Raw genomic sequence first — 15,631 nt, 5'->3', positions numbered from 1 at the left:
ACCCCCCTTCTCCCCCTCCTTCCCTCCACCTCCCTCCACCTCCCTCCCTCCACCTCCATCCCCCTCCCTGCTCTCTGCCTCCTGATGTGATGCTCCAGGCACATTCCTCCTGTTAGAGATCACATGTCGGCCGAGCAGCAGGAACCGCCAGGCTCATATGTCACACTTGTAATGTGGCCAAATGTCCAGGGGATCCATCCATCTATTTATCTATCCATCTATGTATCTATCCATCTATCTATTTATCTATCCATCTATCATTTATCTATCCATCTATGTATCTATCCATCTATCTATTTATCTATCCATCTATAATTTATCTATCCATCTATGTATCTATCCATCTATCTATTTATCTATCCATCTATCATTTATCTATACATCTATGTATCTATCCATCTATCTATTTATCTATCTATCTATCTATTTATCTATCCATCTATCTATTTATCTATCCATCTATTTATTTATCTATCCATCTATCTATTTATCTATCCATCTATCTATTTATCTATCCATCTATTTATTTATCTATCCATCTATCATTTATCTATCATCTATGTATCTATCCATCTATCTATTTATCTATCCATCTATCTATTTATCTATCCATCTATCTATTTATCTATCCATCTATTTATTTATCTATCCATCTATCTATTTATCTATCCATCTATTTATTTATCTATCCATCTATCTATTTATCTATCCATCTATCTATTTATCTATCCATCTATTTATTTATCTATCCATCTATCATTTATCTATCATCTATGTATCTATCCATCTATCTATTTATCTATCCATCTATCTATTTATCTATCCATCTATCTATTTATCTATCCATCTATTTATTTATCTATCCATCTATCATTTATCTATCATCTATGTATCTATCCATCTATCTATTTATCTATCCATCTATCTATTTATCTATCCATCTATCTATTTATCTATCCATCTATTTATTTATCTATCCATCTATCTATTTATCTATCCATCTATTTATCTATCCATCTATGTATCTATCCATCTATCTATTTATCTATCCATCTATGTATCTATCCATCTATCTATTTATCTATCCATCTATTTATCTATCCATCTATTTATCTATCCATCTATATATCTATCTATTTATCTATCCATCTATCTATCTATTCATCTATCCATCTATCTATGTATCTATCCATCTATCTATTCATCTAGCCATCTATCTATGTATCTATCCATCTATTTATCTATCCATCTATCTATTTGTCTATCATTTATCCATCTATCCATTTATCTATCCATCTATTCATCTATGTATCTATCATCTATCTATTTATCTATCTATCTATCCATTTTTCCATCTATCCATCTATCTATCCATCTATCATCTGTCTATCCATCTATACTCTATCTACATTTACATTTAGTCATTTGTCATTTGTATCTATCTATCTATCTATCTATCTATCTATCTATCTATCTATCTATCTATCTATCTATCTATCTATCTATCTATCTATCTATCTATCCATATATCTTTCTGTCTATCTATCCATATATCTGTCTGTCTGTCTGTCTGTCTGTCTGGCCATTCTTTCATTGTTCTATCTTTGTATTGTTCCATCCATCTCTCTCTCATATCTTGCTCTGTCTGTCTATCGATTATTCTATCGTTCTATCTTTTCTCTCTTGTTCTCTCGTTCCATCTGTTGGTCTATATCTATCCATGTGTCTATCTGTCGTTGGTTTTTCGATTTGCTTGTTCCCTCTGTCTCACTTCACTCTGAAGTATTTCTTTGGTCCGTTTTCAATTTCTTTCAGTCTCTCTCTCTCTCTCTCTCTCTCTCTCTCCCACGTTCCCGTCTCTCGCCCACTGTAAACATGGCTGTCACTCGGCCGTTCCAGCGCGTCAGGGCAAACCAGTCAAAACAGAACTTTCCGTCATCCTTGTTTCCATCGCAGTGTTCACGGGCGTCGTCCGAAGGAGGGAAGTGGAGGCAAACTTCCCTTTTCTTTCTTTCCTTTAAATATTGACTTTTTTTTTTTTTTTTTTTGCCGCACAGAAGAAAAAAAGAGGACTTGGCCAAAATCTCCCCTTTCCCCGCTGCGCCTTCCTGCTCCACGTTTTTCAGGAGATTCGTTTTTTTTGGACCCGGACCGTTACGTGAAGCCTTTAACCGCGTGGCGGACAATGGACCGGGGCCCCCGACAACAACGATTGCCCAGTTGCCCCGGCAACCAGATTTGGACCCCGGGCAGCCAGATTTGGACCGCCGTCAACAATCTCCCCACCCACTCCGGTCCGCCGCCAGTGATCGGAAAGATAAGGTTTCGGGGAAAAAAATATCAGCGTTTTCCTGGATCTCTTGGCTCTGGTGTGAGGCAGTTTACCTTCTAACACACGTGTCCCGGTGGGAGAGCGGTTCTACCGTTAAACGTCGTCTTTGAGGAGCGTTAAGTGAACGTAATGCATGTTCTCAACCTCACAGGCTGTTCTGCATGTTCTAACCAGAGGTCATAAAAACATCACCGATTTTTCCTCAAACATTTCTGGCGCGGGAACATCTCCTTAAAGCGCCAATAGTCATCTCCAAAATATATAACAAAAAATATATATTTATATAAAAATCCCGAGTGTGGGTACGTCCAACAATATCAGGATATTTGATTGGTCCAGTTCTTTCTACACAACGATAGGACACGGGCTGTGTGTTCACCTTGCCAAACAAAGCTTTCTAAAAGGGCGTTTTCCTAAAAGGCTTCATACGACCTTCACGGCTCCATCAAGGTCATCGGGTGGCAGGGCTCTGCTGGGATGAATGGAAAGTGATTACGTGTGTGTGTGTGTGTGTGTGTGTGTGTGTGTGTGTGTGTGTGTGTGTGTGTGTGTGTGTGTGTGTGTGTGTGTGTGTGTGTGTGTGTGTGTGTGTGTGTGTGTGTACGCGTTTTTTTTTTTTTTACTTATTTTTTTGGGGCTTTAAACGATGTTTGTGTGTCTCCGCATCAGACTGGATGTGGATTTTCTCTTTATTCACACAAATCTACGTTCGTGTTAAGGGGCTATTTCATCAGTGTGTGTGTCTTGTGTGTGTGTGTGTGTGTGTGTGTGTGTGTGTGTGTGTGTGTGTGTGTGTGTGTGTGTGTGTGTGTGTGTGTGTGTGTGTGTGTGTGTGTGTGTGTGTGTGTGTGTGTGTGTGTGTGTGCGCGCGTGTGCGTGTGCGTGCGTGTCTTTCTTTCTGTTGCGTGGGAGGCTGTTTGAGTCCTAGAGGTTTTTAAGCATACAACACGCACGCACACTCAGCTGCTGTGTCCACTGGAGGCCTTCGACTGAGCGAGCAGACACAACTCTTTCCGTCTAAAGCGCCTAAAGATGTTGATCTTTCCATCCACCCACCATCTCCATCACCATCTCCATCACCACCTCTCCAACTACACTATCTGTCCACCTATCGTTCTAACGGTCTATCCGTCGTTCCGTCTATCTACAGTATCTAACTGTCTGTCTGTCTGTCTGTCTGTCTGTCTGTCTGTCTGTCCCTCTATCCGTCTGTCCCTTTATCTGTCCGTCTGTGTCTATCTATCTATCTATCTAACTATCCATCTGTCTGTCTATCTGTTTCAGTCTGCCTGTCTGTCCCTTTATCCGTCCATTTGTCCGTCTGTCTGTCCGTCTCTATCTATCTGTCTAACTATCCATCTGTCTGTCCCTCTATCCGTTATCCGTCCATCTATCCCTCTATCCGTCCGTCCCTTTATCTGTCCGTCTGTCTGTCCGTCTCTATCTATCTATCTAACTATCCATCTGTCTGTCTAGCTGTTTCTGTCTGTCTGTCTGTCTGTCTGTCCCTTTATCCGTCTATTTGTCCTTCTGTCTGTCCGTCTGTCTGTTCATCTCTGTCTATCTGTCTATCTATCTATCTAACTATCCATCTGTCTGTCTCTCTGTTTCTGTCTGCCTGTCTGTCCCTTTATCCGTCCATTTGTCCGTCTGTCTGTCCGTCTCTATCTATCTGTCTATCTATCTGTCTAACTATCCATCTGTGTGTCTGTCCCTCTATCCGCTATCCGTCCATCCATCCCTCTATCCGTCCGTCCCTTTATCTGTCCGTCTGTCTGTCTGTCTCTGTCTATCTATCTATCTAACTATCCATCTGTCTGTCTATCTGTTTCTGTCTGTCTGTCCCTTTATCCGTCCATTTGTCCGTCTGTCTGTCCGTCTCTCTGTTCGTCTCTGTCTATCTGTCTATCTAACTATCCATCTGTCTGTCTGTCTGTCTGTCCCTCTATCTGTCCATCTGTCCATCTATCCATCTGTCCCCTTATCTGTCCGTCTGTCTGCCCATCCGTCTGTCGGTCCATCCGTCTGTCTGTCTGTCTATCTATCTATCTATCTGTCTGTCTGTCTGTCTGTCTGTCTATCTATCCAGTCGTAACCGTGTGTATATTTCTGTGTCTATGGATTTCAAGGGCGCAGAAGGAAACAGGGCGTGGCGTAATGGAAGCTGATTGCAGCTCAGGCTCAGCAGCATCTGATGGTTCCCACTGTGGGAGAACGGCGCTGGGGAGCGCGCTTCAGCGGGGAAGGAATGAGGAATTAGCCAGATGTTAATGCTCCGGCTTACGGTATATGTGGAGATATAGACGCATTAGACGCAGTTATTTTCGCCCCGCTGTCTCCACCCTATTTTGTAACGGAGGCGGAAAAAAAAAAAAATCCCCGGTGCGACGTGAAAGCTGTAAATTGACGAGCTCGTGGAAAGTGAATTTGCGTGTGGAAGATGGCTGCAGTTTGTGTTCGAGATGTTCCGGTGGAATGAGAATTTTCCGGTGAAAAGTCTTTTTTCGATTTAGAGTCGGTTTCAGGGAAGAGAACTCTACGTTTTAAAGTCATCCAGACTCTCAAGGTTTATTTCTTCTTTTTGGACTCCAGAGTGCCTAAAAGACTCCAAAACCTTGTCTTTTACTCCTGTGGGCGCTAATGGAATGGCCTCAGTCTAAATGGTAAAGATGACGCAAAGACTTTAATTTTTTATTTCTTCGTTCATTGTTCTATTCCGGTGATTCCCAACTTTGGGAGCGAGACCCCGACAGGGGGTCGCCGGAGATCACAGGGGTGCTCATGAGGCCTTGGACGATTTGAGCCACATGCCAAATAAGAAGAATTGCAACGAAGCCCATGATGACATGTATGTTCTAATGTGTTGTACGTCCCAAAAAACCTTGCTCTCTCCACCATGAAAACAGACCCAACTAAGACAGAAAGGACCTTGGTCCACTAATAAACAAATATAAATGTATTCTATCTTTTAAATAGGGGGGTCTCGGGTCGAACCAGGTTTTATTTTGGGGGGTCTCTGAGGGGAAAGCTGGGTTTGGAACCCCGGCTTCAGGCCTGTTACAGACCCTACACCAGACAAGGAACAGACGCGACGGGCCTTTCTCGCGTAGCAAACCTGTGGTGCAGTTCCTCCCGTTCCCCATAGGAGCGCCAAATACGAACGGAAGAAGTGACCGTTTCCGGGAAACGAAAAACCAAAATGGCAGCGGTGGGTGAATAATATTCCCGCCGATCGAGAATAATTGCGCAAAATTGTACGTTCCTCCTCGGGAGCCATTTTTAAATTCCTCGCTCAACCTTTCCTCCTAACAAACCAGTGATGTTGGCGCCCCCTTGTGGATTAACGTTCAGGCCCCAAAATGTGCGTATGGTGTGTAAGGAAAAGAGTTGTAGCCTGTGTAGGGTTTGGAGCAGGCCCTACTCTATGGTTCTGAACCCTCTCAGTGGTTCTCACCCCCTCTCTGTGGTTCTGACCCCTCTCTATGGTTCTGACCCCTCTGTATGGTTCCTACCCCTCTCTCTGTGGTTCCTACCCCTCTCTCTGTGGTTCTGACCCTTCTCTCTGTAGTTCTGACCCCTCTTTATGGTTCTGACCCCTCTCTATGGTTCTGACCCCTCTGTATGGTTCTGACCCCTCTCTATGGTTCTGACCCCTCTGTATGGTTCTGACCCCTCTGTATGGTTCTGACCTCTCTCTCTGTGGTTCTGACCTCTCTCTGTGGTTCTGACCCCTCTCTCTGTGGTTCTGACCCCACTGTATGGTTCTGACCCTTCTCTCTGTGGTTCTGACCCCTCTCTCTGTGGTTCTGACCCCTCTCTGTAGTTCTGACCCCACTGTATGGTTCTCACCTCTCTCTCTGTGGTTCTGACCCTTCTCTCTGTGGTTCTGACCCCTCTCTCTGTGGTTCTGACCCCTCTCTGTGGTTCTGACCCCACTGTATGGTTCTGACCTCTCTGTATGGTTCTGACCCTTCTCTCTATGGTACTGACCCTTCTCTCTGTGGTTCTGACCCCTCTGTATGGTTCTGACCCTTCTCTCTATGGTACTGACCCTTCTCTCTGTGGTTCTGACCCTTCTCTCTATGGTTCTGACCCCTCTGTATGGTTCTGACCCCTCTCTCTGTGGTTCTGACCCCTCTGTATGGTTCTGACCCTTCTCTCTGTGGTTCTGACCCCTCTCTGTCGCCCCCTACAGGTGATGAGCAGCCGCTTCCTGCCCTACGAAACCATAGTGACGGACGCCGTCCTCAGCCTGGACGAAGACACGGTGCTGTCCACCACAGAGGTACCGGACCCGGCCATGATGGATAGAGGAGGAACGGAGGGAGGGATGGAAAAAGAACAGAATAGTGGAATATAATGGCGGATAAATGGGAATGTTTTGAATGGAGAAAATAGAGCAGAATGGGATATGTAGGTCAGAGGTCAGACACACGACCTCTTCCTCTCCTTCTACTCCTTCTCTCGTCCTCCCCTCCCTCCTCTCCTCCTTCCTGTTCTCTCCTCCTCTTTTCTCCTCTCGTCCTCCTCTGTCCTCAACCCTCTCCTCCGTTCTCCTCCCCTCTCTCCTCTTCCGTCCTTCCTCTCCCCCTCTCCCTTCCTGCCTCCTAGCTCCTCTCCCGCTCCCTTCCCTCCTCTCTTTCCGTTACTCTCCTCTCCTTTGCTCCTCCCCTCCCTCCTCCTCTCCTCCCCTCTTTTCACTCCTCCCCTCGCTTTTCCTCCCCTCCTTTCCCCCTAACCCGCTCCTCCCCTCTCCTCATCTCTCCCCCCCCCCCTGCTTTCCACAGCCCCTGATGGGATGGTGATGTCATCACTGGCGTGGCGCCAGACTGCTTTCAGCGCTGTGCAGCACTGCGACAGCCTCTCTCTCTCTCTCTCTCTCTGTCTCTCCCTCTCGCTCTGTCTCTCTCTCGCTGTCTTTCTCTCGCTAGGTCTGTCTCTCCCTCTCCCGCTCTCTCTCGCTCTCTCGCTCTCTCGCTCTCTCTTTCTCTCTGTCTCTCCCTCTCGCTCTGTCTCTCTCTTGCTCTCTCTCGCTAGGTCTCTCTCTCTCGCCCTCTCTCTGTCTGTCTGTCTCTTTCTCTCGCTCTCTCTCTGTCTGTCTGTCTCTCTCTCTCGCTCTCTCTCTCTCTCTGCTGGGCCCCTTGAAACAACACAAGAGATCTACAAACTGTCTCTCTGTCCCAAATGTGACTCTCTCATCACGTTCCTCCCCTGCTCTCTCTATCCCCCTCTTCCCTCTCTCTCTCTCTCTCTCTCTCTCTCCTCTCCCTCTCATTCTCTCTCTCTTCTCTCGCCCTCCCTCGTGTTTTGCACTTATCTCTCTTCAGCGCCGCACTTTCATCGCCTAAACTAGTGGAACTTCCACTCCCGGCGCACTTTCAAACCCCACTTTTTCCCGTCTCTCATCCACCTCTCCCTCCCTCCCTCTCTTCCTGCCACTTTCTCTCACTTTTGCTGGTCCTCTCACCTTGCCCTCCGTTGTTAACTCACTCAGTGTCTGTCTGTCTGTTTATCTATCTATCCACTGTCTGTCTGTCTGTCGGTCCGTCCGTCCGTCCGTCTATTTGCTCTCTCTTCTGGGCAGCGTGGGAACCCAGATGCCGCTCGGCAGGGTCAGTTTAAACCTCGTGCAGGATGTTTGTGTGGAGAGCGGCGCCGACAGAGACAAACATCGTCCTTTTCCCCCGAGTCGGGCGTGAGCTCTGCCACGGCTTAGCGCCGGTTTCCTTTTTCTGTCTTTTTTCTTTCTTTCCTTTGAAATTCCCGAAAGCTCTGACCGAAAGGAGCCGGCGTGTCACCGTAGCTGGCGGGGTGTCATCGAGAGTCGAGGCGACGATGCAGCGCGGCGCCGGGGTCGCGGTGCGCTGATCCTTAAACTGCGACAGCGTAGAATAAAGATTTGGCAAAAGGAAAAAAAGGGGGAGGGGGGAAAAAAAAAAAAAAAAAAAAGGCAGGAACGCGCTAGTCGGTAAGCTAGATTACATAATAGATAAAGAGACTGACCTCCTTCTTTTCCTATCTTTAGCAACGACATGTTCATGAAGGCAAATTGTGGCCTACAGTAGTTGGCTGGGATAGAGGTAATGTGCCTCGTATTTAGGATCATCTTGACTTTCAAGGCCCTGATATGAAGCCGTCTCTTGGTGCGCTGCGGCGCTCTGCAGTCAAATGTGATGAAGTCCAGAGCGGCTGGCGAGGCCCATTTGATGGTTTTTTTTTTTTTGGGGGGGGGGGGCTTTTCGCTTTTTGTTCATCATTCGATAGAGGACTTTGATCAGTGCCACAGAGCTCGGCCGCATCCAGCAGCTGCACCGCCGTGCGTTTGTATCTGATGAGATCTGGTTTCTAGCCGCGTGTTAACTAGACGGATGGTTCCTTTGCTTCTCACGCTCTTGCACCCTTGGACGCGCGGTACGTAAGCTTTGTACCCGCATGTATTTGTAATGGGCGACATTTGCATGTAGGGCATATGTATGACCTGATTCTTAATGATTGCGTGCTGCTTAGTGTCGCTATTTTTATATGTTTGGGATATTCCATTTTGTGAAATGTAAACGGTAGATCCCACTTTTTTTTTTTTCAATCCCATTTTTAAATCCGATTTGGGGGGGGGGGGTACGAAGGGAACATGAATAAGTATGTCGATAGTAAATGAACTGAATTAATTGTGCATTCCCAGCCACTTAAACCACTCAAATTGCATTTGTTTTATTAATGCCGTTGGCTCACCCATCCGTGCAAACGCGCTCACATACAAGAAGAACAAAGTAATGATGTGATGTTATGGACCGTGCTGTGCGTTGCTCTGCCTCTCTCTCTCTCTCTCTCTCTCTGACTGTGCCTCCCTTCGTCCCTACGTCCAGGTGGACTTTGCCTTCACGGTTTGGCAGAGTTTTCCCGAGCGCATCGTGGGCTACCCGGCCCGCAGCCACTTCTGGGACAGCGCCAAGGAGCGCTGGGGCTACACATCCAAGTGGACCAACGACTACTCCATGGTCCTGACCGGGGCGGCCATCTACCACAGGTGGGGCACCGTGGTCCCGCCCCTCGGTTCCGCCGGGTTTCAGTCTCCCTTCCTTTCCTCGTCCCTTCTCGCCTCTCCTTCCTGTAGCTAACCAACCCGACAAAAGCAATCAGCGTTGAGCCTCCGCGTCTAATAAGCACAGGATCGTCGTCGTACACCCACAACAGACGCGTCGGAGCTAGTTTGTCTGCCAACAAACTAGCCGGAGTCTACCTTGGCAAACATGGCCCCGACTGTTGATTTTGGACGTAGAACTTGTGCGGTTGCCGCTCGCGTCTCTGTTCGATCGGCAAGAAGGGCTTTCCGGAAAAGCGGTGAAAAGTCGCAAGGGGCGAAACGGGGTGAACGGCAAAACCGTCTGTCTACTGTCTGGATGCTCCAACACGTATGAGGCGGTGAGGGAGTTGGTCTTTTGTTTTTTGGGTTTTTTTCTCGTCTTTCTTTTCTGCTCCTCACCTTCTTTTGTGGCTTCATTCTCGCTGACATCAAAGCACCGCTCCAGCCTACTTTGTTGTCCCTCGGTGTTGTGCTCCTTACTTTGATGCTCCGCTTTGAGGCAGCGATCTGTGGATCGCCAAAGTGAGAGTGACGTGCCTGCGGCGAGGCCTCGGGACGCTGATGTTTTGGCTCTGGGAATATTTGATCCAAAAATGTCAATTTGTCCACGACACAGTGTTACGTAGTTCCTCCGCTTAGTTGCGCTAAGGCCCTGTCGGATCCAATTCCGCCTCCGTCAGCGGCGGTCGGAGCAGTCCATTAAGCCCAAGGCAGCCAATCAGTCAGCCAGACGCAACATCACTTTCAATGACGCTCAATCCATTCACGAACTTGAGTGATAAGTGAATTGCTCGACAAAATGGAACCACTTCCATGGTTCTTTCCACAGGCGTGCCTGTTACTATAAGGCTATCTTTCTGCATGGCCGTCCTGAATAAACCCACTGTGATCAGACGCTTTACACCTCGTCGTCCCAGGGATCTGCTGTAATGAAATCCTGAACCAGGGTGAGTGAGCGGATGTCTGCCGAGTTGGTAGCCTTCCATCACTGGACCGGACAATGGGGCGGCTTCTCTGCTTTGCTCAAGGGCTCAGTGGCTTGAAACGAAAACCTGTATGTTTTTGTTTTTTGTTTTTTTTTTTGTTGTTTTTTTTTGCCCCTATTCTGGTTTTAGTCACTTTAAAGAGTCTCAAAGCCAGTGTTAAATGACCTTTCTAACCTCTTTCCTTCGTACCTTCTCCCTTCCGCGGACCCCTTCTCATTCTCCGATCCCCTAATTTGCATTCTCTTCATCCTCCCTCCTCTCAAATTCTGTTGATCTTTTCTCTTTACTCTACCTTCCTCTTCCCTCTGCCTTCCACAACCCCACCCCCACCTCCACACCCTTCAATCTCCCTCCTTTTTATTCTTTGTCTCCAACTTGCTTTGCCGTCGCCTATTCCCTCTCAGCCTGTTTCCTCCGCCCGCCCTCCTGATTCTTTTCCCTTCTCTGTGCAGGTATTACCACTTCCTGTACACCAACTTCCTGCCCAGCAGTCTGAAGAGCATGGTGGACCAGCTGGCCAACTGCGAGGACATCCTGATGAACTTCCTGGTCTCTGCCGTCACGAAGCTGCCGCCCATCAAGGTCACCCAGAAGAAGCAGTACAAGGAGACCATGATGGGACAGGTAGGAGCTTCCACCTTGAGCCCACGGAGACTGGCCTTGCTCTTCGTACACCAAAGAAATAATATTCAAACTGAGGCGCAAGGGACAGGAAAATGAAAGTATTTTAATATATAAAGTCTAATAATTAAGTATATTTAGGTCTTTAAGTAGTAATTTGACTGTAATTCAATTTGATGAAATGTTTTTATTTTAAGTTTTTACTAATAAGCCTTAGAATTAATTTTGTATCATCCAATTTGTTGGTTGTCTGTCTGACGTTGGGGCACGGTGCGATGGGTATATTTTGGGAATATATTGTTACTATTGTGGAGAGTCCTCGAAACCTTAAGGCTCAAGGAGGCGTCGAAAGAGCGACAACTTTCAGCCCTTGGTCCATGCAATTTTCATATCCATAAGGATCTATGGATCTCTTTGAGCGATCAATATTTTCCATTAAAAGGGTTGACGTGCTCAAAAAACCTGTCACGGTGACAGGTCCCGCGTCACACTGTGGAAGTTATGGGTTGTCTGAGACCACACTTTTGTGTTTCTTAGTGTCATTTGGAAATGACTTCCTTTGCTTGCGCCACACTACTGCAAGTTACGTCCTTGAAGCTCCACTTCAACTTGAACAAGTGTTTGACAAGAGGACTGAAGTCCAGCTCTGCTACTTATGTCTGAAACTCCATCTGATATCCATGCAGCGTCTCTCAGATCGTCCCAGGGATATATGGAGATAATGTGATTATCATTAGTGTCGATCTTCGCTCCGCGGTCGCACGTGTGGATGTAGATTCCTCTTGTCACAGTATCTGCACTTGGACTTCATTAGCTGCGATTAGATGATGATTTATAGAAACAATAGTTTGAAATGTCAGTCCCTCTAATCCAATAGATGTATGTCATCACGCTCCCTGCACACCAGTGGGGATGGAATGATTATCCTGATTGTTAGTCAATATTCATCACCGGCAGAGGTGTCTCATTACAGAATCTGCAATCAGTCAATATCTGGTGTGGTTAAGATTATTAATGGCTGGATTTGTTTTCCAGCTGGATAACACTGTCGTCAAATGTTGTCAATGTTGGTAATCCGCTGGATTTATGCGATCGCATGGTTTTCCAGTTTGGATTTTATACACTGTGGTCAACAGCAATAATGGCGGTCAAGAGTTTGGCAAGAGATTCTTTAATCAATATACAGCCTCTTCCTTTAGTAAGATTTAATGGTTTTATTTGTTTCATACACAGACCTTATTTTGTTAAAATTGTTTTGTGAAGGTCCTTTTATTTCGACATATTTCATTTGGACATATTTCATTTCTTAGTTTATTTCCTCAAAGTACATTTTCATATACAAGGAATTTGTCACGGTGACGATTGATGCTCTTCTCTTCAGACTATTGGCATATAAATTATTCAATAGAATTAAAATAAAAATGGTCAAATATACAAAAATAGCTCCGAAATACAGAACAGAAATAAAAATATACGGGAGAAGCCGAAAGAAGATACAGAATAGAACAGAATTTATTTCTGTCAGAACACTGCATGTCATTTTAGCTCCACAAAATGCGTTCAAAATACAATGTGACTCGATTTAAATTGGGAGGGACGCTCCACATCAGTGACGTGTTTTTTTTCTTCCCCCTCCAGTCGTCGCGGGCGTCGCGCTGGGCCGACCCCGACCACTTCGCCCAGCGTCAAACCTGCATGAACAAGTTCGCCAGCTGGTTTGGCGCCATGCCGCTGGTGCACTCCCAGATGAGGCTGGACCCCGTCCTGTTCAAGGACCAGGTCTCCATCCTCCGCAAGAAATACAGGGACATCGAGCGGCTCTGACAGGACCGGCGCCCCCTGGGGGGAGACCCCACGCAGGGGGAGGCGCAGGAGGGAGACTCAGTGGAGAGCAGCAGGGGACAGATAGGGGGCGCTGCGGCCTTGTCTTCCACTCAGCACATTGCCAATGACCACAGCGACGAGGGGCGGAAAGGAAGGACGGGGGAGTAGAAATACACAAAACAAGCCCATCACCTACACACACAGACCGGTGGGCGTTGTGGGCGTGGCACCAAACACCCGACGGGACTGAACGCCTGAAACACGGTCCGCACTACTGACGACGATCAATTCTTGGGTGAAATCCGCCAGGAAATCCTGTCAACCGCATATTCCACCCCGTCACCATGGCAACCAGTCCCCGAACCGCACACCAAAGTCCAACCCAACCCCATAACCCTTTGCGTCGGGACTCGTCACTGGACCCACTATTCATCACAAGCACCTGCTTTGGAGGTTTTTTTTTGTTTTGTTTTGTTTTCTTCTGGTTTTATTTAGATTTTCTTCACAGAACAGCCTTCAGTCATTATGGATGAAACCCCGCTCCTCTCTCTCTCTCTCTCTCTCTCCCGGGGAGGTTTGGGATCAGAGCATCGCAGTTATTATTGTATTATTACTTTTTCAGGGCGGACAAAGGAGAGGGAAAAAAAAAAAAAAAAAAAAAAGAGCATTTTCTCTCCGCCGCAGTTGTTGCGGCCTGAGAAAGTTGACACGCCCCGAGCACCGTGCACGGAGAGGCGGCGCCCCGCCACCAACACACATCCCCGAGGCAATTTCACAACGTCCTGTTTGTCCTGTTTGGCTCGTCCCCCGATTCCATCGACAGACGCCCGTATAATGGCGCGTCTGCCTGGCCGTTATCGCTCAGATAAGATGGAAAAGCATCTCGGGTTTACATCCCATTTTCCTCACTCACCACGGCAGCCCTGCTTTTCTCAACCCCTTTTTTTTATTTTTTATTTTTTCCCCCCTCATCCTTTATTATTCCCATCAAACTTTGTACTTTCACTTTCTGTCCGCGCGCTCGCGCGTGTGTGTGCGCGTGCGCTCGCGTGCAGGTTTAAGAACTTAGCTCATCCACCCATAAGCTCAAGGAGTGCCGTGTACGTTGTCCCGCCGTTGAAATGGACAGAATGAACATTTCGGGATGAAATGGAGCAGAACGTTTTATTCTAAACCCAGGCTCATTTTGCCCATTTTGCCTCCTCGGTGCGGCCGCCGGGCACTAAAGCAGGAAATGATGTTGACGCCAGACCCCTTAAAAAGGTCTCGCTATTCACCGGAGGGCTTGAAAAATGTGAGGTCCTCGCACGCGGCGTAACGCTGCCGTATCCTAAAACGCCGACATGGGGGAGGCCGCCTTTTGAGATTTTGTTTTTGCACATTTTCATTTCAATTTTCGGACGACTGAGCGCGCTTCCGGAAGGAACGCCCCCTTATCCCTTTGTCGCCAAACCCGCTTCTGCTCCCCGGTGCCATTTAGTATGTTGTTGTTGTTGTTGTTGTTGTTGCTTATGTGAGTGAGTAGATCACAAAGCCCAGAGCCATTAAATCAACAAAAGGGTCTCAAACTTTTTTTTCTCCTCCATTTTCCATTTTCCGTATATGTTTGGCATTCAGTTAAGTGGAGCTGTTATGTTTTGGAGTGTTGTTTTATTATCCGAGGACAACTTGTCGATGAAACACTCGCAGCATAATGGGCTGTTGTGTTGTGGAGGCAGTGACCTGCTCCCTGCCGCTGGCCTCCCGGAAACAACCAGCCCTCCTCCTCCACCTCCCCCTCTCCGACGCTCTGACCGCGGCCATCCCTGTCTGGTAATGATGACCCTGCGTTTCCCCGCAACGCTGTTGTTTCCACGGCGGCGGGGACTGAAATTGGCCTGACATTTCCAACCTCGAGTCGCCTCGGCCACATCGGCACGGGAGTGAAATGTTAAAACAGCGAGCCCCCCCCCCTCCTATCGATCAACTTGAAGGGAGCAGGAGAGAGAGAGAGAGAGAGATGCACTTTCTGGCGAGCCAGTGCGGTTGCCTAAATAAGGTAAAACGCGCCAGTTGCCGATGTCCATGTGCCATTTTTTACCGTCACCCGTCTTTTCTTTCACGTCTTTCCATTCTCTGAAGCCTTCTTCATAGAATGCGTTTCCTCTGGGAACCGCGAGACATTTCAATCGTCCGCTCATTTTCAGATCCCACCGCGTCGTCGGGCCTCTAAAGTTTATGGGTTTTTTTTTTTTGGGGGGGGGGGGGGTTGGTACATATTTTGCATGTTTATGTTTGTATTTCCCGTGTGGAAGTTCGCTCGCCCATGAGGGAGAGCGAGAGAAGATAGAAGCGCGACGTGTTCGCCGGGTGAGATGGGGAGACGAGCCGAGTCTTTTATGCGACGACTTGGCAGAGTATTAAAAAAAAGAAAAACAAACAAACAAAAAAAAAAAAAAAAAAAAAAAAACCCCATCCGGTCCCTATTTGACGCTCAGAGTAACATTGTTTGAGGTCATATCGAGCCTTACATTCATCTCCTGATTGTTTGATTTGCCATTGATCGACTGGAGATCCGAGAGCGGTTCCCGGGCCACTCGACGTGAACGCCAAACGTTTCGGCTTGGAGGGCGCGCCCCCGCTCGGCACTGTACATAAAACATATATTTATTTCCCACTGAACCACACGTTGTACAGTTGGAGGCGGCGGCGCGGCGCGGGGGGAAAACGCAGGAACCGCAACGCGTCTCGGTGGGCCGGGTCGCCTTACTGCATCGGTGGGTTTTTGCTCAGGCCGCGCGCGTTTCC

The 15,631-nt window shown here is 47.4% G+C and overlaps 1 protein-coding gene across 1 annotated transcript in view; it reads left to right on the top strand.

The window, feature by feature from the left end:
* Window positions 1–12,914, top strand: part of ext1b (exostosin glycosyltransferase 1b) — a 125,666-nt gene extending 112,752 nt beyond the window's left edge. The window contains exons 8-11 of the mRNA XM_080018978.1: window positions 6,528–6,617; window positions 9,196–9,356; window positions 10,852–11,023; window positions 12,659–12,914. Coding sequence (XP_079875104.1) covers window positions 6,528–6,617; window positions 9,196–9,356; window positions 10,852–11,023; window positions 12,659–12,844 — 609 coding nt within the window. The 3' untranslated portion in view covers window positions 12,845–12,914. The remainder of the gene's footprint in view (window positions 1–6,527; window positions 6,618–9,195; window positions 9,357–10,851; window positions 11,024–12,658) is intronic.
* Window positions 12,915–15,631: the final 2,717 nt, after the last annotated feature.

Source organism: Zeus faber (genome assembly GCF_960531495.2).
Source record: "Zeus faber genome assembly, chromosome: 1".
Lineage (NCBI taxonomy): Eukaryota > Metazoa > Chordata > Actinopteri > Zeiformes > Zeidae > Zeus > Zeus faber.
The sequence above is the reverse complement of the archived record's forward strand: the minus strand, read 5'-3'. Positions and strand labels throughout refer to the sequence as shown.